The 20,617-nt window shown below is 36.8% G+C and overlaps 1 protein-coding gene across 1 annotated transcript in view; it reads left to right on the forward strand.

Annotated features, from left to right (window-relative positions):
* Window positions 1–20,617, forward strand: part of PRKD3 (protein kinase D3) — a 43,946-nt gene that overhangs the window by 13,808 nt on the left and 9,521 nt on the right. Inside the window, exons 3-13 of the mRNA XM_051783315.1 lie at window positions 843–981; window positions 2,585–2,716; window positions 3,415–3,572; window positions 5,622–5,811; window positions 7,750–7,827; window positions 9,814–9,997; window positions 11,456–11,579; window positions 14,333–14,410; window positions 16,044–16,320; window positions 19,623–19,675; window positions 20,050–20,122. Coding sequence (XP_051639275.1) covers window positions 843–981; window positions 2,585–2,716; window positions 3,415–3,572; window positions 5,622–5,811; window positions 7,750–7,827; window positions 9,814–9,997; window positions 11,456–11,579; window positions 14,333–14,410; window positions 16,044–16,320; window positions 19,623–19,675; window positions 20,050–20,122 — 1,486 coding nt within the window. The remainder of the gene's footprint in view (window positions 1–842; window positions 982–2,584; window positions 2,717–3,414; window positions 3,573–5,621; window positions 5,812–7,749; window positions 7,828–9,813; window positions 9,998–11,455; window positions 11,580–14,332; window positions 14,411–16,043; window positions 16,321–19,622; window positions 19,676–20,049; window positions 20,123–20,617) is intronic.

The raw sequence follows: 20,617 nt of genomic DNA on the forward strand, positions 1-20,617 counted from the left end.
ATTTCTTCTGGGCTTTTCCATATTTCTTTCCTGCATTCTTCCTGTTTTCTTCTGTGTGTGTGTGTTCCTACCTCAAGTTTGAATTCTGGTTTAAACAAAAAGGCCACAGTAGCTAATTGAGTGGTACTCATTCATCTCCAGGGTCTGTTCCTGCTCTTTCTCTCTGTGAAATATTTGCTTTTAAGCTTTTCATTTTAAGAAGTCTTCATTTTAGGAAGTTTTGCTCACACTTGACAATATTTTGAGGAGTAGGGAAAATACAAACCAAGAAAGATATTTTTTTCAGTGAAGTGTCATGTAAAAATGGCATGTTACTTAGTGTATCTATTTCCTGTATGGATTTGCAATATTATCTTCTGTCCTTGTGGGGATTTGTGTCCTGAGCTAAATACCTGCCTGACCAGAATATCTGTGAAATAAGGATTACAGGTCGTGGTATCTAAGTTAGAGATCTCCATTGGCTTTCACTTGCCAGACTGATTATGCAGGTTTGAGAGACTAAAAACCCAAAGAAATGAAAAGCTTACCTTTTTTTCTTTTCAGCTGTAAAAAAAAGTGTGACTGTTGAGGGGGGGGGGGAACAGGGAAGAAGTTGATGAGTTTTAGTATGTTTTGTTCTGGTGGTTTTTTTGTTTTGGTTTTTGTCTTGTCATTGTTTGTTTTTTAACTTGTTATGCAACATTTTAGTTCAGAAGATCCTTTGTTTCCTCAAAAATAAGCAGACCAATTTTGTTTCCGTGAAACACTTTAAAACACTTGAGTTCTGTAGATGTTATTAAAAACATTGATGGATAGGATTATCAAAAAACATGTATTAATTCAGAGTTTGTTTTCTGTTGCAGTTCCCAGAGTGTGGTTTCTTCGGCATGTATGACAAAATTCTCCTGTTCCGTCATGACCTGAACTCAGATAATATTTTGCAACGAATTACATCAGCAGAAGAGATACATGAGGGAGATCTTGTTGAGGTTGTACTCTCTGGTAGGTATTATTGTAACAGTGGAACAATGCTTTATTCAGTAGATTAATAGAAATTAGGACTTCATGGAGCACTATTTTCGTGCCTACCTTAAACTCTTTGACTTAAGTCTTATATACTTTGGGGTAGAGGTTTCCAAGAAAATCTGAGTGATACTGGTGCTTCAGTACTCAGTTTTGTTATTTTTTTGTTGTCCTATTTATTCTTCTTCTGGTTTACTGTTATAAATAAATCTGAATTATGCAAATATGAAATTATATCAATATAATATTATAATTACTTAAGGTAAAATGCAGGTTGGATCCAGAATTTGTTCTTCCAACCTTGTCATTTGTTTTCTTTTGCTTAGCTCTATCTTTTTGTTCTATAGTGTTTGCTATTGATGGCTTATACTGCTGTAAGGCTTTCATACCTGTAAGAACAGACTCTTAAGACTTGTAGTACTTAAAAACAGTTTCTTTAAATGATAAAATCCTTAGAATGGTAGTTATTAACCTGTAGTACTCTTCAGTAATTGGGACAAAAAAACCCCAGCCCTAACTGTTTCTCATTGTATGTGTTTAATCAATATTCTGTCAAATTCAGTCAAAAGAGCCAGCTGTAGTTAAACTACAAATAAAAGCTGGACTTAGCAACAAGCAGTTTTTTAAGACTTTGAGGATGAAGTGCCAAACTGAGGTTACATTTTAGGAAGAGAGACCTCTTGACTCTCATGGGATTAGACGTGTAAATTTGATCAATAAAATATGAATTCCAGAGCCGTAAGGCTGAGTTCCTTGGCTGCATTTCAAGGCCTACTGTTGTAGGTCTGTCTGGGGTGTTCAGTAATTGATCATCTTGGTTTGAGCTTTTCATTGCTTCTCATTTGGAAAATTTGCTGTGTGTCTTTTGACAATCTCTGACAGTTTCCTTATAGACAGACAGACCTGAACTGAGGCATTTTGTAGACATGTAAATCTCTTTCAGTAGGATTTTTAAAAAAAGAATCTGAATAGGAAGTGTTAGTACTTATTTGATCAAAGAATGAGTAGCCATCAGAGCAAGGTGTTAAATACCTTTTAATTTAAATATATCTATGCTTGTTTAAGAAAAAGAACATTATTAGTGAAGTTTGCAGTGTTCCCTGGAAACTCTATCCACAGTTCTGTTTTGATACACCAAGAATTCAATCTAATAAACTTTTACTGAAAAAATCCTTCAGAAGATAAAAATCTAACCTGTAGAACTGTCTTTTCTTTGAAAATTTTGTAGATTACAAAACAGCTTGAAAATTAAGTTGCTCTTCTAAATGTTTGCTGTTATTTTTAGCAAAGCTTCTTGTACTTGCCTTCAACTTAGTGAGGTTTTCAGCACTGTGACTCATACTGTTGATTAGTTGTGGCCATTAGCCTACAGAGTCCAATGGATCTTTTTCCTCAATAAAAAAGTTTACTGAAAACCATGTAGTCTTCTAAATGTGTATTTAAATGGTATACAGTAAAATGCTGATGTCTAAACAGCTCGTTAGTGTTCTTTGAATTAACCATTTTTAACACAGCATGTTCTTTCCATAAATCCTTGTTGACCCAGTGGTAAGAACCATAACTTACTGCAATTTTTTAAAAGCTTTGGCTACAGTTGAAGATTTCCAGATTCGTCCTCATGCACTTTATGTGCATTCCTACAAGGCTCCAACTTTTTGTGACTACTGCGGAGAGATGCTTTGGGGTTTGGTACGACAAGGATTAAAATGTGAAGGTAAGTCTATGATATTTAGTATATTTGTGTGTGTGTATATCTGTAGAAGATGAGGAAGAAGAAATTGTATCGTGTTTGGTACATTAGCAAGTGATAAATGTATTATTTCATTGTTGGAAGGGTTTGTGCATCAGAAAGCCCAAGTTCTGATCTTGGCGTTAACACAAACTGTGCATGACCTTGGGCGAATGACTTAAGAAGTGTTCTTGTTTCCCAGTTTGAAACAAATAGCTAGCTTATGACCACGTGTTCTTTGCACAAGGAGCACACACTCTGGAGAGTTTCTCTGGAGAGACTCCCAAAGGGGAATCCCTTTCCTTGTGGCTTTCATCCAGCTGGCTGCCGAGCACTCTGCAGCCTGCTGTCAGGTACTGAAGCTGCCTTCTCACTGGCTTCTCTCTGGCTCTGTGCTCCAAAGTGAGGGAGTGGTGAAAGCCTCCTGGTGGTGGGAGATCAGCTGCTTCCTTGTTTCTCGAGCTGGGCTTACTGGAGACCAGTACTATAAGAAGTACTGCAGAAAAAGCTGTTTCTGTGAATTGCATCAAGAGCACTAAAATAAAAGAATTTAACACAACGCTCTATTTCTGCCTTTACCATTTTTGGATTGTCTTTTTAAAACTGCTTGGTCAAAGCATTAGTACAGTTTTGGTTACTTTGAATGTTGGGAGTTTTTTTGAATTAAAAACCTACTCTTCCAGGTTGTGGTTTAAACTACCATAAACGATGTGCCTTCAAGATTCCAAACAACTGCAGTGGAGTGAGAAAGAGGCGTCTGTCTAACGTGTCTTTACCAGGAGCAGGGCTTTCAGTTCCAAGACCAGCACAAGCTGAACACACATCCTCTGCCTCTGAAGAAGTATGTAATGTGAAAGGGGAATCAATTTCTGCTATTAAATTGTTATTAGCCTTTCACTCATGGTTATGTGAACTCTGAGAACTTTGGTTTCAGAATGATAAAACATCTTGCGTTCTTTGTAATACAGATTCATTCTGTAATTATGGTATCAGGATAAAATAGTTACTTGGCTAAAGGGATACAAATTGTAGGCTTTTATGCTGGGGAGGAGAGAGTGTTCCTGGTATGCTGTTAAGCTTTTCACAGAGTTAATCTAAAAAACCCCAAGCCCTATCAAGGAGGGTGTAGGGGATCAAGGGCTTACAGTAAAAACAGTCATCCATAGGAGTTCCTTTTTATGATGGTTATGATGATTGCTGAGAGGTTATCAATTATACTGCAACTATATTGGGATCGTAAGACAGGACAGGCAGTGATTAGATCCATTTGTTTGATTGTGCCTTAGTCTTTTCTACTTATCCATTACTTTACAGTGTAACCATTCTTAGTTTAATCATAGTTTAAAATACAAAGTGTATAGCCTAGTTCAAGAACATATTTATTTTAGCTAGAGGCTATAAAAGCCTAGTCATGAAAAAATATTCTGATGTTTGTAAATACTGGTAAGATTTATTCAGTGAATATAGAATTGTAACCATTTATCACAGAATTTAACTTTTGTTTCTATGTGCATGTTTAGTACCTCTTCGATACCTCTTTTTTGTTATACTCAACGCCTTTTCTGTTTTAACTGCTAAAGTTTTTCTTTTAACTTAATTTCAAAGATTTTTTTAGGGGATTAATTTTCAAAATAATTTTTAAATTTTCTAAATACTCTTACCTAACAGGCATGCCATACTTTGGTTTTAAGAACTGATAGCTTGAGGTAGTGAGTGGAATTTGGTTTGCCTACCTCTAGTGTTTTCCAGTTTATCCTCTGTATGGGGGTCTGTATGTGCTGCCTGTGAACCTTGACAGGTTGCTTAAGAAATAAAAAAAAGTAATGAGCAAATATTTACCATTTTATCTTCTGTGGAAATAAAGGTTCATACCTACTTTCCTGTTCTCTATAAGGCTTTTCCATCTGGTGTTTTCTTGGTTTTGTTTTACAATACCAAAATGTCCTCTTAAAGCTTCTTGACCAGGTTGCTTTCTTATCTGGTCACTTTGAGTCAACACCTCCCTTACAACCCCACTGACTTTTTTTTTCATCCACCAGCAACTCCAAGTCCCTCTCAGCAGAGCTGCTCTCGAGCTGTTCATCCCCCAGCCTGTATTGATACTGGGGGTTGCCCTGACCCGGGTGCAGCACCTTGTACTTGGCCTTGTTGAACTGCATGAGCTTCCCATAAGGCCCACTTCTTGAGCTTGTCCAGGTCCCTCTGTATGGCATCCTGTCCCTCTCATGTGTCAGCTGCACCACTCAACTTGGTAACATCCTCAAACTTGATGAGGGTGGACTCAATCCCACTCTCTGTGGCAATGATGAAAGCATTTAGATAGTACGGGTCCCAATATGAGCCCCTGAGGGACACCACTTGTCACTGATGTCTGTCAGGACACTGAGCCATTGACCACTACCCTCTGAATGTGACTGTCCAACCAATTCCTTATCCACCTAAAAGTCCGTCCATTGAATCCATCTTTCCAGTTTAGAGTGAAGGATGGATGTGGTTGTGTCAAAGGCTTTACAGAGGTCCAGATAAATTACATCTGTAGCCCTTTCCTTGTCTACTGCTGTAGTCACTCCATTGTAGAAAGCCAGTAGTTTGGTCAGGCAGGACTTGCCCCTGATGAAGCCATGCTTGCTGTCTCAAGTCACCTTCCTGTCTTCCATGTGCCTTAGCATAGCTTCTAGTAGAATCTGCTCCATGATATTCCCAAGCACAGAGGTGAGGCTGAGAGGTTCGTAGTTCCCAGAATCCTCCTTTCAAACATGGTTAAAAATGGGTGCATTGTTTGCCTCCTCACAGTCACCACAGACTTAGCCTGACAGCTATGACTTTTCAAAGCACTCATGGCAGTAAAACTGTTTTTCGGTATGCATTATGTACACCTTCTTTATTCCAGCGCTGCTGCCCAGAACCGAGTAAAAGAATTCCCTCTTGGAGTGGCCGCCCCATCTGGATGGAAAAGATGGTGCTTTGCAGAGTGAAGGTTCCACACACCTTTGCTGTTCACTCCTACACTCGTCCCACCATATGCCAGTACTGCAAACGGCTGCTTAAGGGCCTTTTTCGCCAAGGCATGCAGTGTAAAGGTAACAATTTCGTTTTCTTCTGCAGTGATAAATTTCAATAAAGGTCTTGTATTTAAAACTAATTTCAGCTTAGGTGGTTTGCATACTGCAAAATAGGGCAATGTAATTCTTGAAAAATAGTGTAATTTTGAGAAGATTACAGCAACTGTCATTTTCATTTTAATAGACTGTGCATTGTCCATTTTTCTGAAAAATAAGATTTAATCATACATGGATTGAGAACACCTTAATTCTAGAAGGATAATTATGAATTAATAAAAACAAGAAGTGCTTCCTTTTGTTCAGCATCTGTCTTCTAGACTCATCACTAAAGAATTTGTGAATTTTCATTCTATTATTCTAGTACAGGATACTGGTTACTATCTTTAGGAAATATTTTATACTGGTAGGTGCCCATCCTGAACCAGCTTAGACTTCATCAGCTGCATAGTTTTTATGTAGCACATGCATGCCTTCAGTTCTCAGACTCTTCCATGCAGTTCCTTGGGCATAACTATGACACTGTGATGATCTCCTGGCTCTTTATGGCTCGATAGTGCAGATCTATCAGCTTTGTTGCAGTAAACAAAAGTCTAGTGATGAATCATAAACATGAATATGGAAAGGACTTTGCATTTCTCTTGTGAGTTTGTCAAATGTGAATACCAAAGGTCAGCATTTTGAGAGAGGTCATTTAGTACATTTTCAGTTTGCTTTATCAGAGGAGAGAAAAAAAATTTAAACTTACAGCTGTGGTAACATTTTTTGACTAAAAATACTGCTGTCTCATGTAAGTAAGGAATTATTTTTGTCTTTCGTTTCTGTTGTTCTTAATTTGCAGTCTTTGTAGTCTGTTTGAAGTCTGCATCCTGAACTGTTTTTGATTTTTTTTTTCAGTCAGTGTGTGTCTTTCTTGAATAGATGTAATATATAAATAATAAAGCCCGAAAAAGATGCTTTGCAGTTTTAACATACAGATGCTGCAGACCATATACGATTGCTGTGACTATATCCAGCTGAACAAGTGGGGCTACCACATCAGCTTCAGGGAAATGAGTGATACTGGGTAAAAATAGCATTCTGCTTTAGAATTGGGCTTCCTTGCTACAAAACATGGAGAGATAATGACTTTTCTCTTGTCTGGGCTTAAAAGGAAAACACATTGAGCTTGTTTTAGATAGCAAAAAGAGGCTAAATTATCAGTATTAAAACACTTGTGGGGGCAATAGGGATTTTTGAAATTCATGGTGATGATAGAGTTGAAAATTACAGGGATGGTGCTAATAAAGGAAATTCCTGTTAATACCACTAATGTTGTTCAGGGGGCTACATCTGATACCTCGGGTACAGAAATGGCACACATCCAGGTTAGATTCCATCTCCATGTCAGGCCAAATCTGGTCATAATGTTTTTCTGTCTGCCCTGTGTCAGCAGACAGAAATGGAGCTTCAGTAGTCAGCCAAATCTGTAACCTGAATGGTAGGGGAACTGGACTTTGGTATTTACTGCAGAAGACATTTGCTCTGTGATATAGGTGTGTGATTTTAGAGCCTCTGATGTCTGCAAGTCTTAGTTGGCAGGTGGGGAAAAATGTTAGAGATGAGACATTTAAATCATATAGCAATGGAAAAAAGGATGTGGATCAAAGGAGAGAATGGGAAAAATTACATCATGATGGAAAAAATAGCTACAGAGAAAGCTAGAGAAGTAGAAAATTATTTTGTACTGGAAGGGGAAGTGCTGACATAATAAATAGTGGTGGGACAAATCAACATGTGACATCAGGGCAAGATTGTTAATTTCCTCCTGGAGGTGACCTCATTGGTGCTGTCTTTAGTTACATGCAAATGTATGAATCTGAACTGAAGCTTGCGTTTGGAAGTAGTGAATGATAGAATGTTAGTGTCTGAGTAGGAGTGAGGTTCTGATATCATGGGCTTATTTATCTTTTGTTTTAGATTGCAGATTCAACTGTCACAAACGCTGTGCATCTAAAGTACCTCGAGACTGTCTTGGAGAGGTGATTTTCAATGGCGGTAAGATGAGAAACATGCTTTCATATACTGACAGATCTTTTTAGGCTGAACAAGGTGCATTAGCATTTGGTCCTGTCATCTTTGGATATTTTACATTTTTTAATTTTATCTTCTCAGTTTTTTCACCTGTGTTCACTGAAAATGAAGAAGTTTCACTGTAAAACTTACACTTTCGTGACTTAAATTTTACTTATCCAGTCTTCGCAAGTTTAGTATGCTTTGCTTGAGTTTGCTCAAGGGAAATGAAAAATCAAGAAGTCATCCCAATGTACAAAATTTAAACAACTGTTGTGATCAATCTGCTCATTGTTCACCATGAAATATATATTTTAAAATGAAAGTATTGGAAGACAAGTACCATTTTTTATGACTTTCTCATATCCATGATTTTTAGTGGCCAGAGTTAGCCCAGCAGTTTAGGGGATGAAGGAGAAAGAAAAAAAGCAACCCAAGGCAAACCAAAACAAAGAAACCCACTCTAAATTTTGGAAACCTCAATGAAGTAGGACTATTTTCTGAGCAGACCTTACAGAATTGAAAGAGGAATGTAGGAAACAGTTTGTGGAAGAATTTTTAGTGTCTTATTCTTTTAAGTTTTAGATCAGTGTTAAGTTGATAAAATATGAAATGGATGAGCAGACAGGGAGGTACATTAAAAACTGGTTGAATGGGTGGACCTATAGAGTGGTTATCAGTGGCATGCAGTCTAGTGGTAGGCTGGGAACTAGTGGTGTACCCAGGGGCCAGTACTGGATTCAATCCTGTTCAACATCTCAATTAATGATCTCGATGATGGGGCAGAGTGTACCCTCAGCAGGTTTGCTGGTGATACGCCAGAGGGTTGTGCAGCCATCGAGAGGGACTTCAACAGGCTGGAGAAATGAACTCAGGGAGTCTGTGGGATCAGATGACCTTCAGAGGTCTCTTCCAGCTTCAACCATTCTGTGATTGTGTTGCCTTGATCCTTGTCACCCATATTTTTGAGTGGAATAAAATTGGTGACATATAGCAGTTCACACCAAACTGTACAACTTGATTCAGAGGCCTGGGCAGCAGCTCTGTTAGCCATTGCAAAATGTATCCCATCCGTTCATACCTGCCTTCTCCAGCTCCAAGGCTCATGCCTGGATCTTGAGGTTGGTGGCCACGAGCAGTAATGTGCAACATGATGTTGCTACAGCCTGCTTTTACCACTCTTGTGATGCTAAGGGGCTGGGGCACATAGTTTGGGAACTACGGTTTCATATAATTCTTCTGTGGATGTAAGGAGTCTTTTAGTTCTTGTTCTTTCTCCCGCTCTTAAATTGAGTTTGCATCAGATTGAAAAAAACCCAAACGAAAAACTCCAAACCAACCAAACAAAAATACCCCCCACAACCCCAAAAAAGCTACAGATGAAGGTATTTTTGTATCTTAATTCTTAGTTTTCTGCAGTGCAAGTTGTACACCTTTTGGAAACACTGAACTTCTGCCAGCAGAAAATCAGATGCGAATAAGATGTGTTATGCTTTTCTTTTTTCCTGCAATACCACAGCCCTCCCTATTCTCTCTTTTGTTATTATGGGCTACAAGGGCAACAACAGCAGAGTTGGGTTTCTGTTGATGGAGAATTTCATTTGCACAGGAATAATTCTCTGGGTCATCTCTAGCCATCGAAAGGTTACTTTGTCCTCATTACTTGTGAAACAGAATTACATAATGAGATTTAGGTTTAGACTTTAAGCTATTCACTGTTTCTTTCAATATGGTTCTTGTTTTAGTTGGATCTCTCTTGGCATTTAGTAAAACCAGATTGATAACGTTCATTAGCGTATTCTGCATCCTTCAGCAAAAATGTGAAGATTTTATATTTTGTGATTGTACTTTTATATTTATTTGCATAAATGTAGATTGAAGAAAAAAAAATTCTGTGAGTTTTGAGGGGGATTTTAGTACTTTTTTAAAATGTGTGTTTGAACTAATATCTGAATCATGTGTTGTTTCCAGAACCTGCTAGCCCAGGCCAGGACTTGGATATGCCAATGGAAGTCGATAGCAGTGAAATGAACAGTGATGGTAGTCGAGTTCTAGATGATGCTGAAGAGCCCTCTCCTCCAGAGGACAAAATCTTCTTTATGGATCCATCTGACCTTGATGCTGACAAAGATGAGGAAGCTGTCAAAACAATCAGGTAAGTCATAAGGTGGATGCACTTTTTTCAATATTGTAAGTTAAATGTTTCTGATTAGCCCAGTTTTACTGCTGAAAGTGTTTTTTTCATTTGTGTGGGTTTTGTTTTTGTTTTTTTACTTGAAAATACTTTTTAAAGTTCTTCTGTCTCAAGAAAATCTGAAACATAAATAAATTAAAAGAATATAGTAGCTTCCAATTGCAAAAAGTGTTGTGCTATACTGTTCAAAGCATGGTAAAATTTATGGCTTAACAAGGTTAATACATGATTAAGGTCTTTGTGACTTTAGCCTAATTTAGTTACTGTTATATGTGTGGACTTAAAAGGAATTAGTTGAGATATTTTAATATTTGCATCATAGTCTGTAAGCATTTTAGGCAAAAGTTTGTTTTATTTATCTTGAATGTGATTTTTCTGAAGTTTTTTTGTCCAATAACTTACATAGTTCCCTAAATCAAGTTTGGTCTCTTTACTTGCTGTATTATTCTGAATAATGTCCTCCTTTTTTTCTTAGTAATTCTTAATGACATAAGAGCAGTTATATTGGGTCAAGCTAAAGGTCATTGCAGCTCAGGGCTTAATAGCAACTTTGTGAGGAAGAGCATATAGTGATATCTTCACAACTTTCAGTGATTTATAGCTCAAGGTCTTCTTGAGTTGGAAGTAGCATTTACCTCTAAGTAGGATTTTTCCATTTATTTCTGATCAGATTTGAAGCAGTTCAGGGATTTTGGCACGTACAGCATCCCGTAGCCAATTCTATAGTGTAACTATATGCCACGTTAAAGCATCTTTACATTTTTGAGTTTGAATCTACCTGGTGATTTTGCGTATTTACACGTTTGTTAGTGCCACATGTAGGAGGTCTGGTAGACAGGCAGCTTGGTGGTTGACTTCATCTTCAGTGCCATTCAGTCATTTTAACTAATGACTCTGAATATTAGAGATTGTCAAATCCTTGTCTGCAGGACACTTAATATCCTTGAGTGTTGACGGAATTTTCTAGTGCAGTTTTGATTTGAATTAACATACCCTTTTATGTTTTCATAAATTGAAAGTATGCTTAGATAGGGAGCTTCATAGTGACCATATTAAGAACCAGCATAGTCAACTTACATAAACAAGAGAAAATAATAATTATGCTGATGTTAATTATATTTTTATGCTGTATTAAGACAACCTGTCTCAGCAAATTGTTTTGAGAGAGGATGACTTCTGTAGGTGTCCTCACTCTAGTGTGGTTCTTCTGTGTTTCTCAGAGTAATTTAAGTACTGCAATACTTGCCCTAGGAGAGCTAATCAATACATTTTCAATTTCATCCATTAACTAAATTTGTATGGGAAGAAAAGGTGCCTGTTCCTGAAAATTATGGACTAAATGTGTAGTACTGGTATAATTGCAGTATTGTTGTATTTTAACTTGTTACATATTAAATTGTTGTATCTTCTTTTTTTTAGTCCTTCAACAAGCAATAATATTCCTCTCATGCGAGTTGTACAGTCAATCAAACACACAAAGAGGAAGAGCAGTACAATGGTGAAAGAAGGATGGATGGTTCACTATACTAGTAGAGACAACCTGGTCAGTTAGTTTAGTTTCTTTGTATATTAAGTTAATTCTCTAAACCAGTGTATTTTATTTCTAAATTAAATTTTCTGATTTACAGTATCATTTTAAAGACCTTAGCTGTGATGTTAATTATAAAGAAATGTGGTGCATGGGAGAAACTGTAGTTAATTCAAAATTCTTCATGTGGTGATTGAACAGTAGTTTTCCTTCTCTTTAGGAAGGAAAAGCATCTCTAAATTGTCTCAAATGAATTGCATGTGTAGTATTTCAGCTTTCCTAAAATGATAATTTGGAATAATTTGCTTATGTCTTTTTTCTCTTTAGCAGTTGAACTAAATATTTGTATCTTTTTAAAATTTTATTACAAGAAAATATGAAAATCATTACAAAATGACGAGTACTGAAGTGGTTGACAATATTATTCTAATGATCTAGATGTTTATAAATATTTATGTGTAGATATGGGAACCCTTCATTCCTCTAGCAATTTACCTTTAAGTAAGCATTATTAAATACCAACCTCTCCCCCTGAACAAACTCACTATTCCTCTCAGTGTCAGTGGAATAAAGAGTTGTGGCTTGACTATATGTCCTTGGTCATGGATGCATCCTCCAAAAAGACTATGTTGTTTGTTGCCCGTGCTACCAATAATGATCTCTTAATTAAGCCTTCTTAGGCAAGCTCCTTGGTTTTGTGTGTTGAGGAGGAAGACAAGGAAGAGTAACAGGGTTCCTTAGTGTTATCTGATGAGAGATAGGGAATCCTCTTGTCTGTTGGTAGATGAATGAAAAAGATGAAGTCAAGAAGTTCCCAGATCTCGTGGAGAATTATGTCATATTGAGACTGTTCATGAAAGGCAGCATAAATACATTTGCATTCTGTGGCGTCTGATTGAAGGGGACTTAGGGAATTTAGAGAAGCAAAGTTATTTAGGCACTGCTGAAATCAAGCTTAGGGGTAATAATTCTCAGGTTACTGTAATATTTTCACTTCTTGTGATCATCAACTAACCTGACTGCTGTAAGTGATCTGTCAGAAACTGCCTTACAAAGCATTTCTAGGTACAGTTTCCTAATACCTAGGTGTATTTATCATAATCCAAAATAAGTATCTAACATTTCAGAGGAGATTAAAGTCAAGGCTACATAACAGTCACAATTATCATCAGCTAGCTATGGAAGAACTAAGGCCAGGTAGCAGACAAAGGTGAGTAGTTCTAGCAGAAATGTTCAGGGCAGACCTGGTATTCAGCTCTGATTTAAACTTTCAGTGCAACCACTACATTTTTCCGTGGACTTTTTTTGAACCTCCTCATAGAATAGTGATCAGATGATACATCTTAGCTTAGTTTGATTTTCCTCATCTGTCGGTCTGGCTGCTACCTTGATGACATCTACTGAAAAAGACCATACAAATAAGGTGGAGTGTTCTGACCCCAAGCAACGTACCTTCAGCCAAACAAGATCTCATAGAGCTTCCTAATGGGAGGAGACTTCCGTACTAGGCATTACAACATCGGCTATTTCCCTTGACTGCTCCATTCTCAGCAATGTCAGGCTGTTTCCTATTCCTGAGACAACTTGGGCTTTCTATCAGTTCCGAACAGGTTCATTTTAACAGCAGTCTCTATATGCGTTTTGTGGTCCCTGGATAACAAGATATTCACTCTTTATAATGTGGAGTTTCTGTATCATCATCTCTATTCTTTTCCTGACCCTGAGCCCATCCTTTCTCAGAATAGGGTATGGAGTAGATTTTGAATCCCTGAGTAAGTTACCAATCTGTTCCTTAATTGCCCTCCTCGAAAGTCTTTCCTGATTCATGATTTAATAAAGAGTATGTATGTCCAAAGGACAGGTTTAATCTTGTGGTTTCATCCATTTTCCATTCAGTGCTGTGTGGGAATTCCTTTTAGTTAATTTAGTTAATTAGTTGTGAATTCCATTCACAACCGAGCTTTCTTTGTCTAACTCCTATAGGTAGTTTTAGCTTCCCCATGACTGAAGTGATTTAAGCTCTGCTTAAATATGACAAAAATGCTCTGCTTTAAATATATCAAAGTTATATAATATAATAATATTTCAAACTTTGTCATCCTGGGTCAGAGTTAAGAGTCTGGGATTTTTGTCACAGAAAAATGAAAATGGGTTTCTAACTATATGAGCATGGTGCAAGCAAAGTATATTAGATTCGTGCAGCCATATTAACTTTCTAAATGCTTCTTTGTTTTGAGGAATATTCTTCCACTTAAATTACAAGACAGTAATGTGCAACAGTTTATTCAGATTACTTTTTGGTGGAGAAGATATTTCTCATTGGTGGAGACTTCCACCAAATGGCTGTTTAGTCTTGATTTTTTTTTTTAACATCCTGAAGTATTTTGTCCATTTGAGTCTCATAATGTGTCTGTTACAATTGTTACTAAATGAAAATAATTCAGATTTTTTGAGCACGTGCACCTGGAGTAAAACCTGTATAGTAACTGTTTTTTCCTGTATGAGGTAAACACTGTTGTCACTGCTATTACTGTAAGGTAAATGATACTTTAGCTGGTTTGTTGAAATGATTTTTGAGCTTATTCTTCAATTAAAAAACCCCTATTTTCCCAAAGTTTATTTTTTAATTTCTGTAGTCTAAGATGCAACTGTAGATTAATGTTAATTGATTATCTTAGTAATTTAAGGCATTTCTAATTTAAATAATGAGATAACAAAAGCCACTTCAGTGATTTATTCCTTATGTAAGTGTACTCTGCATTTTGTAGAGAAAAAGACATTACTGGAGACTGGACAGCAAATGCCTCACACTATTTCAAAATGAATCTGGAACAAAATATTACAAGGTAATTAATTATGAGTAATAATTCTGTTTCACTTGATGTACTCAGTGCTTTATAGGTCTGAAATCTACTTGTGAGAAGTATTATCTGCGTTTCCCCATCTCTTTTTTAATCAATACTGTGCCCAGGTTAATTGTTGGCCAAAGCCTGTAAGTGAGAAGGACCAAGACTAACTCTGAGAAGGTGCTTGCAGCTGCTGTTCTAATTCCCTTGAGTATGTCTCTCCTTACATTTTGCATGTACTGTTCTCCTGAATTACCTGGCACATTAAGCTTTCCTCACAATTTGGTTGCCAGTCAAATAAAGGCTAGGATTTTTTGTTCTCCAAGTAGTGACTGAAAATTTGCATGCTTATGTATTTTATTTCTAGGTTCCCAAAATTAAGTTATTCCCAACTGTACAACTGAAAGTTGCAAACAAGTTTTAGAAGAAAACTTACTGTGTAGCCTGGAGTTTATATAAATGAAGCTTAGTGTATTGTTGATGTAGTATTGTGTTTGGTGGTGGAATATTCAGAAAGTGCATTTGAATGTATAAACAGGATTTTCCCTTTCTTGTCTTATACCTCTAGGTGTGGGTCCAAATCTTGCAGCTTCTTCCTTCATAGCATCTCTAAGATCAAGCCTTTTCTCTGTACACCCAACTAAACTTGCCCAGATCCTTGTCATCCCTATCTTGACCAATGCAGTCTCTTCTCAGACCTCTCTGATACTTGTATTGCCCTGTGCATTCAAAACACAGCTGGTAAAATATGTTCCTTGCTTGTTGCTCCGTTATGTCACTGCTTTTAGTCCTTTGACTTGCCCCTTTGCATCCCTTTTTTTAACTGCTTAGATCTCAGGTTGTTTGTCTTTTCTGTTAGAGTCATTCCCAGTTTTTGCCTTTACATTTACATTTACTTGCTCTTCATCTTAATCAGCTACTGTCTCTTATCTCCCTAATGCCAACCTGGTGTTCACTTGCTTGTTTACTACTCTTGCAAGTGGCATGCACCTGCACACCTTCCCATGGATGTGGAATGTCCTCCTCCAGCTAGTGTGAACTTGTAACCCTTTCTTCTTTCAGATCTGTTCTCTAGTACTACTTTTTACCATGGCCTTAAACTGACCGGGTGGAGGAGTCAATATTAATTGTTAATATCTGTATGAAAGAATCTTTACCCAAAATGATTCAGATGCATGAAGCAGTGCTTATTGACTAGCTTGTATAACTACATCCTCTTTTTAATGTCATATTTTCACTTTTCTCCCCTGTCATGCTCTTCTATAGCTAAACTGTATAAAATACAAGGGGAGAGTGGTCATTCTATAGATTTACATCATTTGCACATGTAATGGGGTTGTGTCTCATGATGAATATAAATGTAGTTTGAGCAGAAAATAGTATAGTTGTATAGAGAGAACTGGTGGGCCTGAAAGTCTCTCTAGGCTTGTATATAGGAATTCAGAAAACTGTGGGTGGGCAATGGTCATGCACAGTTTGTCATTAGTTATGAAGCTTGGTGTTTTTTGGTTTTGTTTTGTTGGTTTTTTTTAATATTTGATTTGATTTCTTTGCAATGCTTCAAGTTTTGAGTGTTAGTATATTAATATGTTACATGTGTTTTCATTTTTTAATCTTTAATGTCTTTCTTCAGGAGATTCCACTTTCAGAAATTCTCCAGGTGACTCAGCCTCGAGATTTTTCAAACGTGGTGCAGGGCAGCAACCCGTACTGTTTTGAGATCATCACTGACACGATGGTGTACTTTGTTGGCGAAAACAATGGCAGCAGTCATCACAGTCCAGTTCTTGCTGCCTCCGGAGTTGGACTTGATGTAGCTCAGGGCTGGGAGAAAGCCATTCGTCAGGCTTTGATGCCAGTCACTCCTCAAGCTAGCGTTTGCACTGCTGCAGGACAAGGAAAAGATCACAGTAAGCAGGCAGACAAGGCACTATTATTCATCTGCTGAAGCAGTTAAAGTAGTGGTTCCTTTCAGGAAGGTGCTTATTTAGAGTGAAGTTTTGTCTGTTGATTCTTTGCTGAATTGGGTCTGTAATTTTCCGAGTCTCTAAAGAGTGACACTCAGGTTTTTGGAGGGTGGGCAAATCCTTTAATCTGTTGTGACAGGAAGTAGTAAAGAATCCGATTTACAATGTGAATGCATATTGCAGAATTTTATTGTAGGAGCATTAAGAACACATAGTTGCTGAATGTAAAAAGGGAGCATAGATTGGATATTTCTAATATACATAACTAACAAAATAGATTCAGATTATATACATATACTTTGAAAGAACTAAATTTGGATGCTTTTTGATGTTATTGCCTACATATATTTTTTTTTAAATTGTGTGAGACCGCAGTAGCTAAGGAGAAGAGAAGGAGTTAGTGTTGCAATATAAATACCATCAGTGATGGAAAGAACTTGTGCTGAGTTGTGTACTATATAGTTGTGTACTATAAAAAGTACCCTATTCTTCTTTTTATGCAGCTGCCCTCCCTTTCCTTCTGTGGCATAGAATCATATTAATTATCAAGGCTCCACTAAACTATGTATTGAGTTCTTTCTCTTCGAACATCTCCTTCTTCCTTGCAATGACATTGAGTCACATTCTGTACTGAGATTTATGCTTTCGTTTTTAGTTTCCTTTCATCTTTCAGCTATTCTTTAATCTTCTTTCACTGATATTTTCTTTCGCTTGGGATTCTGAGATTAGTTTCTCTGCCTCTGATGTCTGCTACTCTGCATCAGCCAACAGTTAAGAAATGCTAGTCTGAGATAAAGGCACTTTCTGAAAATGCAACCATGGTCTAAAATAGTAAACTATGAAATGCCAGTACTGGTATCAGTATTTAATTACAGTGAAGAAACACACCTGTAAGATGGTATCTCATACCTGGCCTTATATGTACCTAAAATGCCACTTTTACTATGGAATTCTTAGCTCCAAATGTATATATACATACCAAAACTGTCTTTGTTTTCTAGAATCTAAGGCTTACTGTTGTTGAGACTTGTAAAGACAGTTGCTTTTTCCAAAACAAGTATTTTTTCACGTATAAATAATAACATTTCAGTGACATTCGTAGGGAATAGAACTGCAGGGGTAGATACCAAGAAGTAGTATTTTAGCATGTTTAGGACTGTAGAACTATAAGAAACTACTATGACTTGGGGAGTGGCATTTACATATTCTTAGACAAGTCAAGTTGTTTTTTAAGCTCTCAGAAGCCCACAAAATGTCCATTCATCCCTCTTCTTACTACACATTGTGAACCATTAAATGTATCCCAAGAGCCTTTCGGAAAATTAGACTTTAGTTAAAAAAAGTCCCAAGAGTCTCAAATATGTTCTTTTAAATGAAAATACCAAAAGGAGGAGGGAGACATTGCTAGTGCTCGAAATACTTGGAGCAAGGAATTTGTAGTGTCAAAATGTCCACGAGACACTAACCAGTCACTTTATACCACATTCTGACCAGGAAATAGCTAGAAATGAGGATGCTCTTCCAGTTTGACCCATGGGAAGGAACCTTTTCTAGCTTTGTACCTGATGTTTGGAGTGGGATGTTTCTTTGTGGGATGTTTTGGAGCTCAAATGAGTGAGTTAGTAAGTTGTTTACCTGGTATAGGTTATATATTGAATTGTGGCATTACTGATTTCTCCAGAAGTGACTACTTTTCAGCCCTTACTCTTGCCTATTTCAGACACCAGAAAAATGGATTTATTTCAAAGGAGTGACTCAATCTTTACCTACCAGATATTTTGCGTTCTGTAGCCATCTGTGGAGAAGGGTTCAGTATGTTCTCTTTAAACAGTTTCAAAAACTGTATCTTCACTTTCTAGTTACCTTGCTGCAGTTTGTGTTGACCTTAGGAACTTTTTTGTTCAACTTCTTTCTTGATTTTCCTTGTGTTCTGTTTTATTGGTTATTCCAATACAGGCTTGACTATAGTCAATAATCAATAGGCATATGCAAGGCTGTAATTACAGTTCATATTTCAGATGCAGGGTCACATAATTCAGAGAGTCTTTGAGAATTAGTATTTGTTGCTGTCCTATCTCTGTAAATTCCTTCTTTGAGATAAAGCACAGGTGGCAAAAATCAGATACAGACATTTTCTTTGTTCCTAAAATTGTGTTTTTAAAGCTCAAGACTCTTTTTAGAGTGATAAAGACTCTTCTCAAAGTGCTAATAAATCTATAGTGTATTTTCTATCCACCTTGAGGATGAGTTCGTTCATTCTTTTTTGTTCTTTTTTTTAAGAGGTTAACATAACAGAATCACAGAATTGTTAGGGTTTGAAGGGAGCTCTGCAGATCATCTAGTCCAACCTCCCTGGGTCACTTGGAACAGGTTACACAGGAACGTGTCCAGGTGGGCCTGGAATGTCTCCAGAGAGGGAGATCCCAGCAACAAATGATAGATGTCCATTAGTGTGAGATGCTTTGCTTTGGTCTTGGAAGTCAAAGGAGAGAGAAGCATGTTTTCTGCCCTCCTTGGTATATCTCTTCTTGTCCATGCATCCTAACGTAATGAAATCTTCATGTCAATGTCTGCTGCAGACTGAAGAATTCTTTATCTGGTGCTTTTACTTGCAAATTACATTTCCTGAATGTGCTTATATATTCCAAGGATTGATATGCTTCTGTAGTTTATCCATTAAACAAGATTTTTATTTTTTTTTTAACATTATGGGCTTTATTGCCTTTTTAATTATCAGTTCTTTTGTTATTTGATTTCCCTGATTTATTTCCTTTTCTTACGTGTTAATTCTGTATATATTGGTGCCACAGAAAATAGGCAACCTATATTTGACTATAAGGGATCTATCTGGTCTTCTTACCTGTATTTTTCTATATTACTACCAGAAATCCTTGTTCATTTAATGAACTCTGATACAATTGCTGCATTACTGTTGCTTTTGGTTCTCCAGCTGTCTATTGTGTACACACTTGTACTGTTCTACTATTTTTGTAATCAATACAAAATAAAATAGGACAAAAGTAGACAGACAATCCCAGCAAAACTCCCATGGCTATTTTTCTAATCCATCTGTAAAATATGAGTGTCAGGGTATGATGTTTCTGTAGAATAACAGCAAAAATCATTTCACCATGACTGGGTTTGAAGTCAGTAGAGGTTGTTGATTTTTCATTTCCCCCTTTCTTTTTGCTAGAAAAAGTCTGTCCTTCCTGTTTACTTACTCAGTTTTATCTTCTTTATTGCAGAAGAGTTGTCTCTAAGCATCTCTGTTTCAAATTGCCAGGTCCAGGAGAATGTGGTGAGTCATGTGCATTGTATTATAGTCATATTTATTTTTCTGGGCATTACAAAGTAATTGGGAGTAACGGTATCAGGCTCAGAAAACAACACCAGGGCAATGTAGCTAAAGAAATCCATGTTACATGCAGGAAGCACTATTTACCTGCCACAGCTGTTAGTTTGTATGAAAATATCCCTGCTTATAGTGCAGCTAAGTGGATCCTCTTCAGGAAAAGTTTGTTGTGTTTTCCCACTCCCTTCAGTGTAACGATGGTATCCTTTACAGAGTTTGATTAATGCCAAATATAAATACAGCTTATAAATACTCACTAAAACAGTCCTAAACAATTGGATTACTTCTGATATTTGTGATTTCTTTTTTTCATACTTTAGGATATCAGCTCTGTGTACCAAATATTTGCCGATGAAGTGCTGGGTTCTGGTCAGTTTGGTATTGTATATGGAGGTAAATGGCATTATGTTCCATTATGCTTTTATGAAGGTAGAATGTCTGATAAAATTAACCTTTTCATATTTACTTAACTGTATCTGGAATGTCTACATGAAGTTTATCTTGTTAAAAGTTTTGTTCGGATTACTTTGTCTTGTGTCTCTGCAGTTTTATGTACAGTATTTCTTACAATTAAATTTTTGCATTTACAGTTTTGCATTGGCATCATAATCAGTTTAGAGTATGCATTGCATATTTGTATTCAGTTAAATACAAAGCAATCCTATTCTGAATTTGGCCTTGGTTAATGATTTTTTTTTTTAATTTGCAAATTCTAGCACTGTTGTCTGTGTTATACGGTATTAGAAGTCATGTATTTGAAGAGGCTGTGAGTTATACCTGTTTTGAATGACCTCTGAGAGATGTGGCCAAAAGTAATTAGAAAAACACATAGTTAAGGGTTTGACAGTATTTATGCAAACATATTATTGACAGATTTTATGCAAACAA

This window comes from Manacus candei, unplaced genomic scaffold (assembly GCF_025592945.1).
Source record: "Manacus candei isolate 608988 ecotype Guabito, Panama unplaced genomic scaffold, ASM2559294v1 h1tg000017l, whole genome shotgun sequence".
Taxonomy (NCBI): Eukaryota; Metazoa; Chordata; class Aves; order Passeriformes; family Pipridae; genus Manacus; species Manacus candei.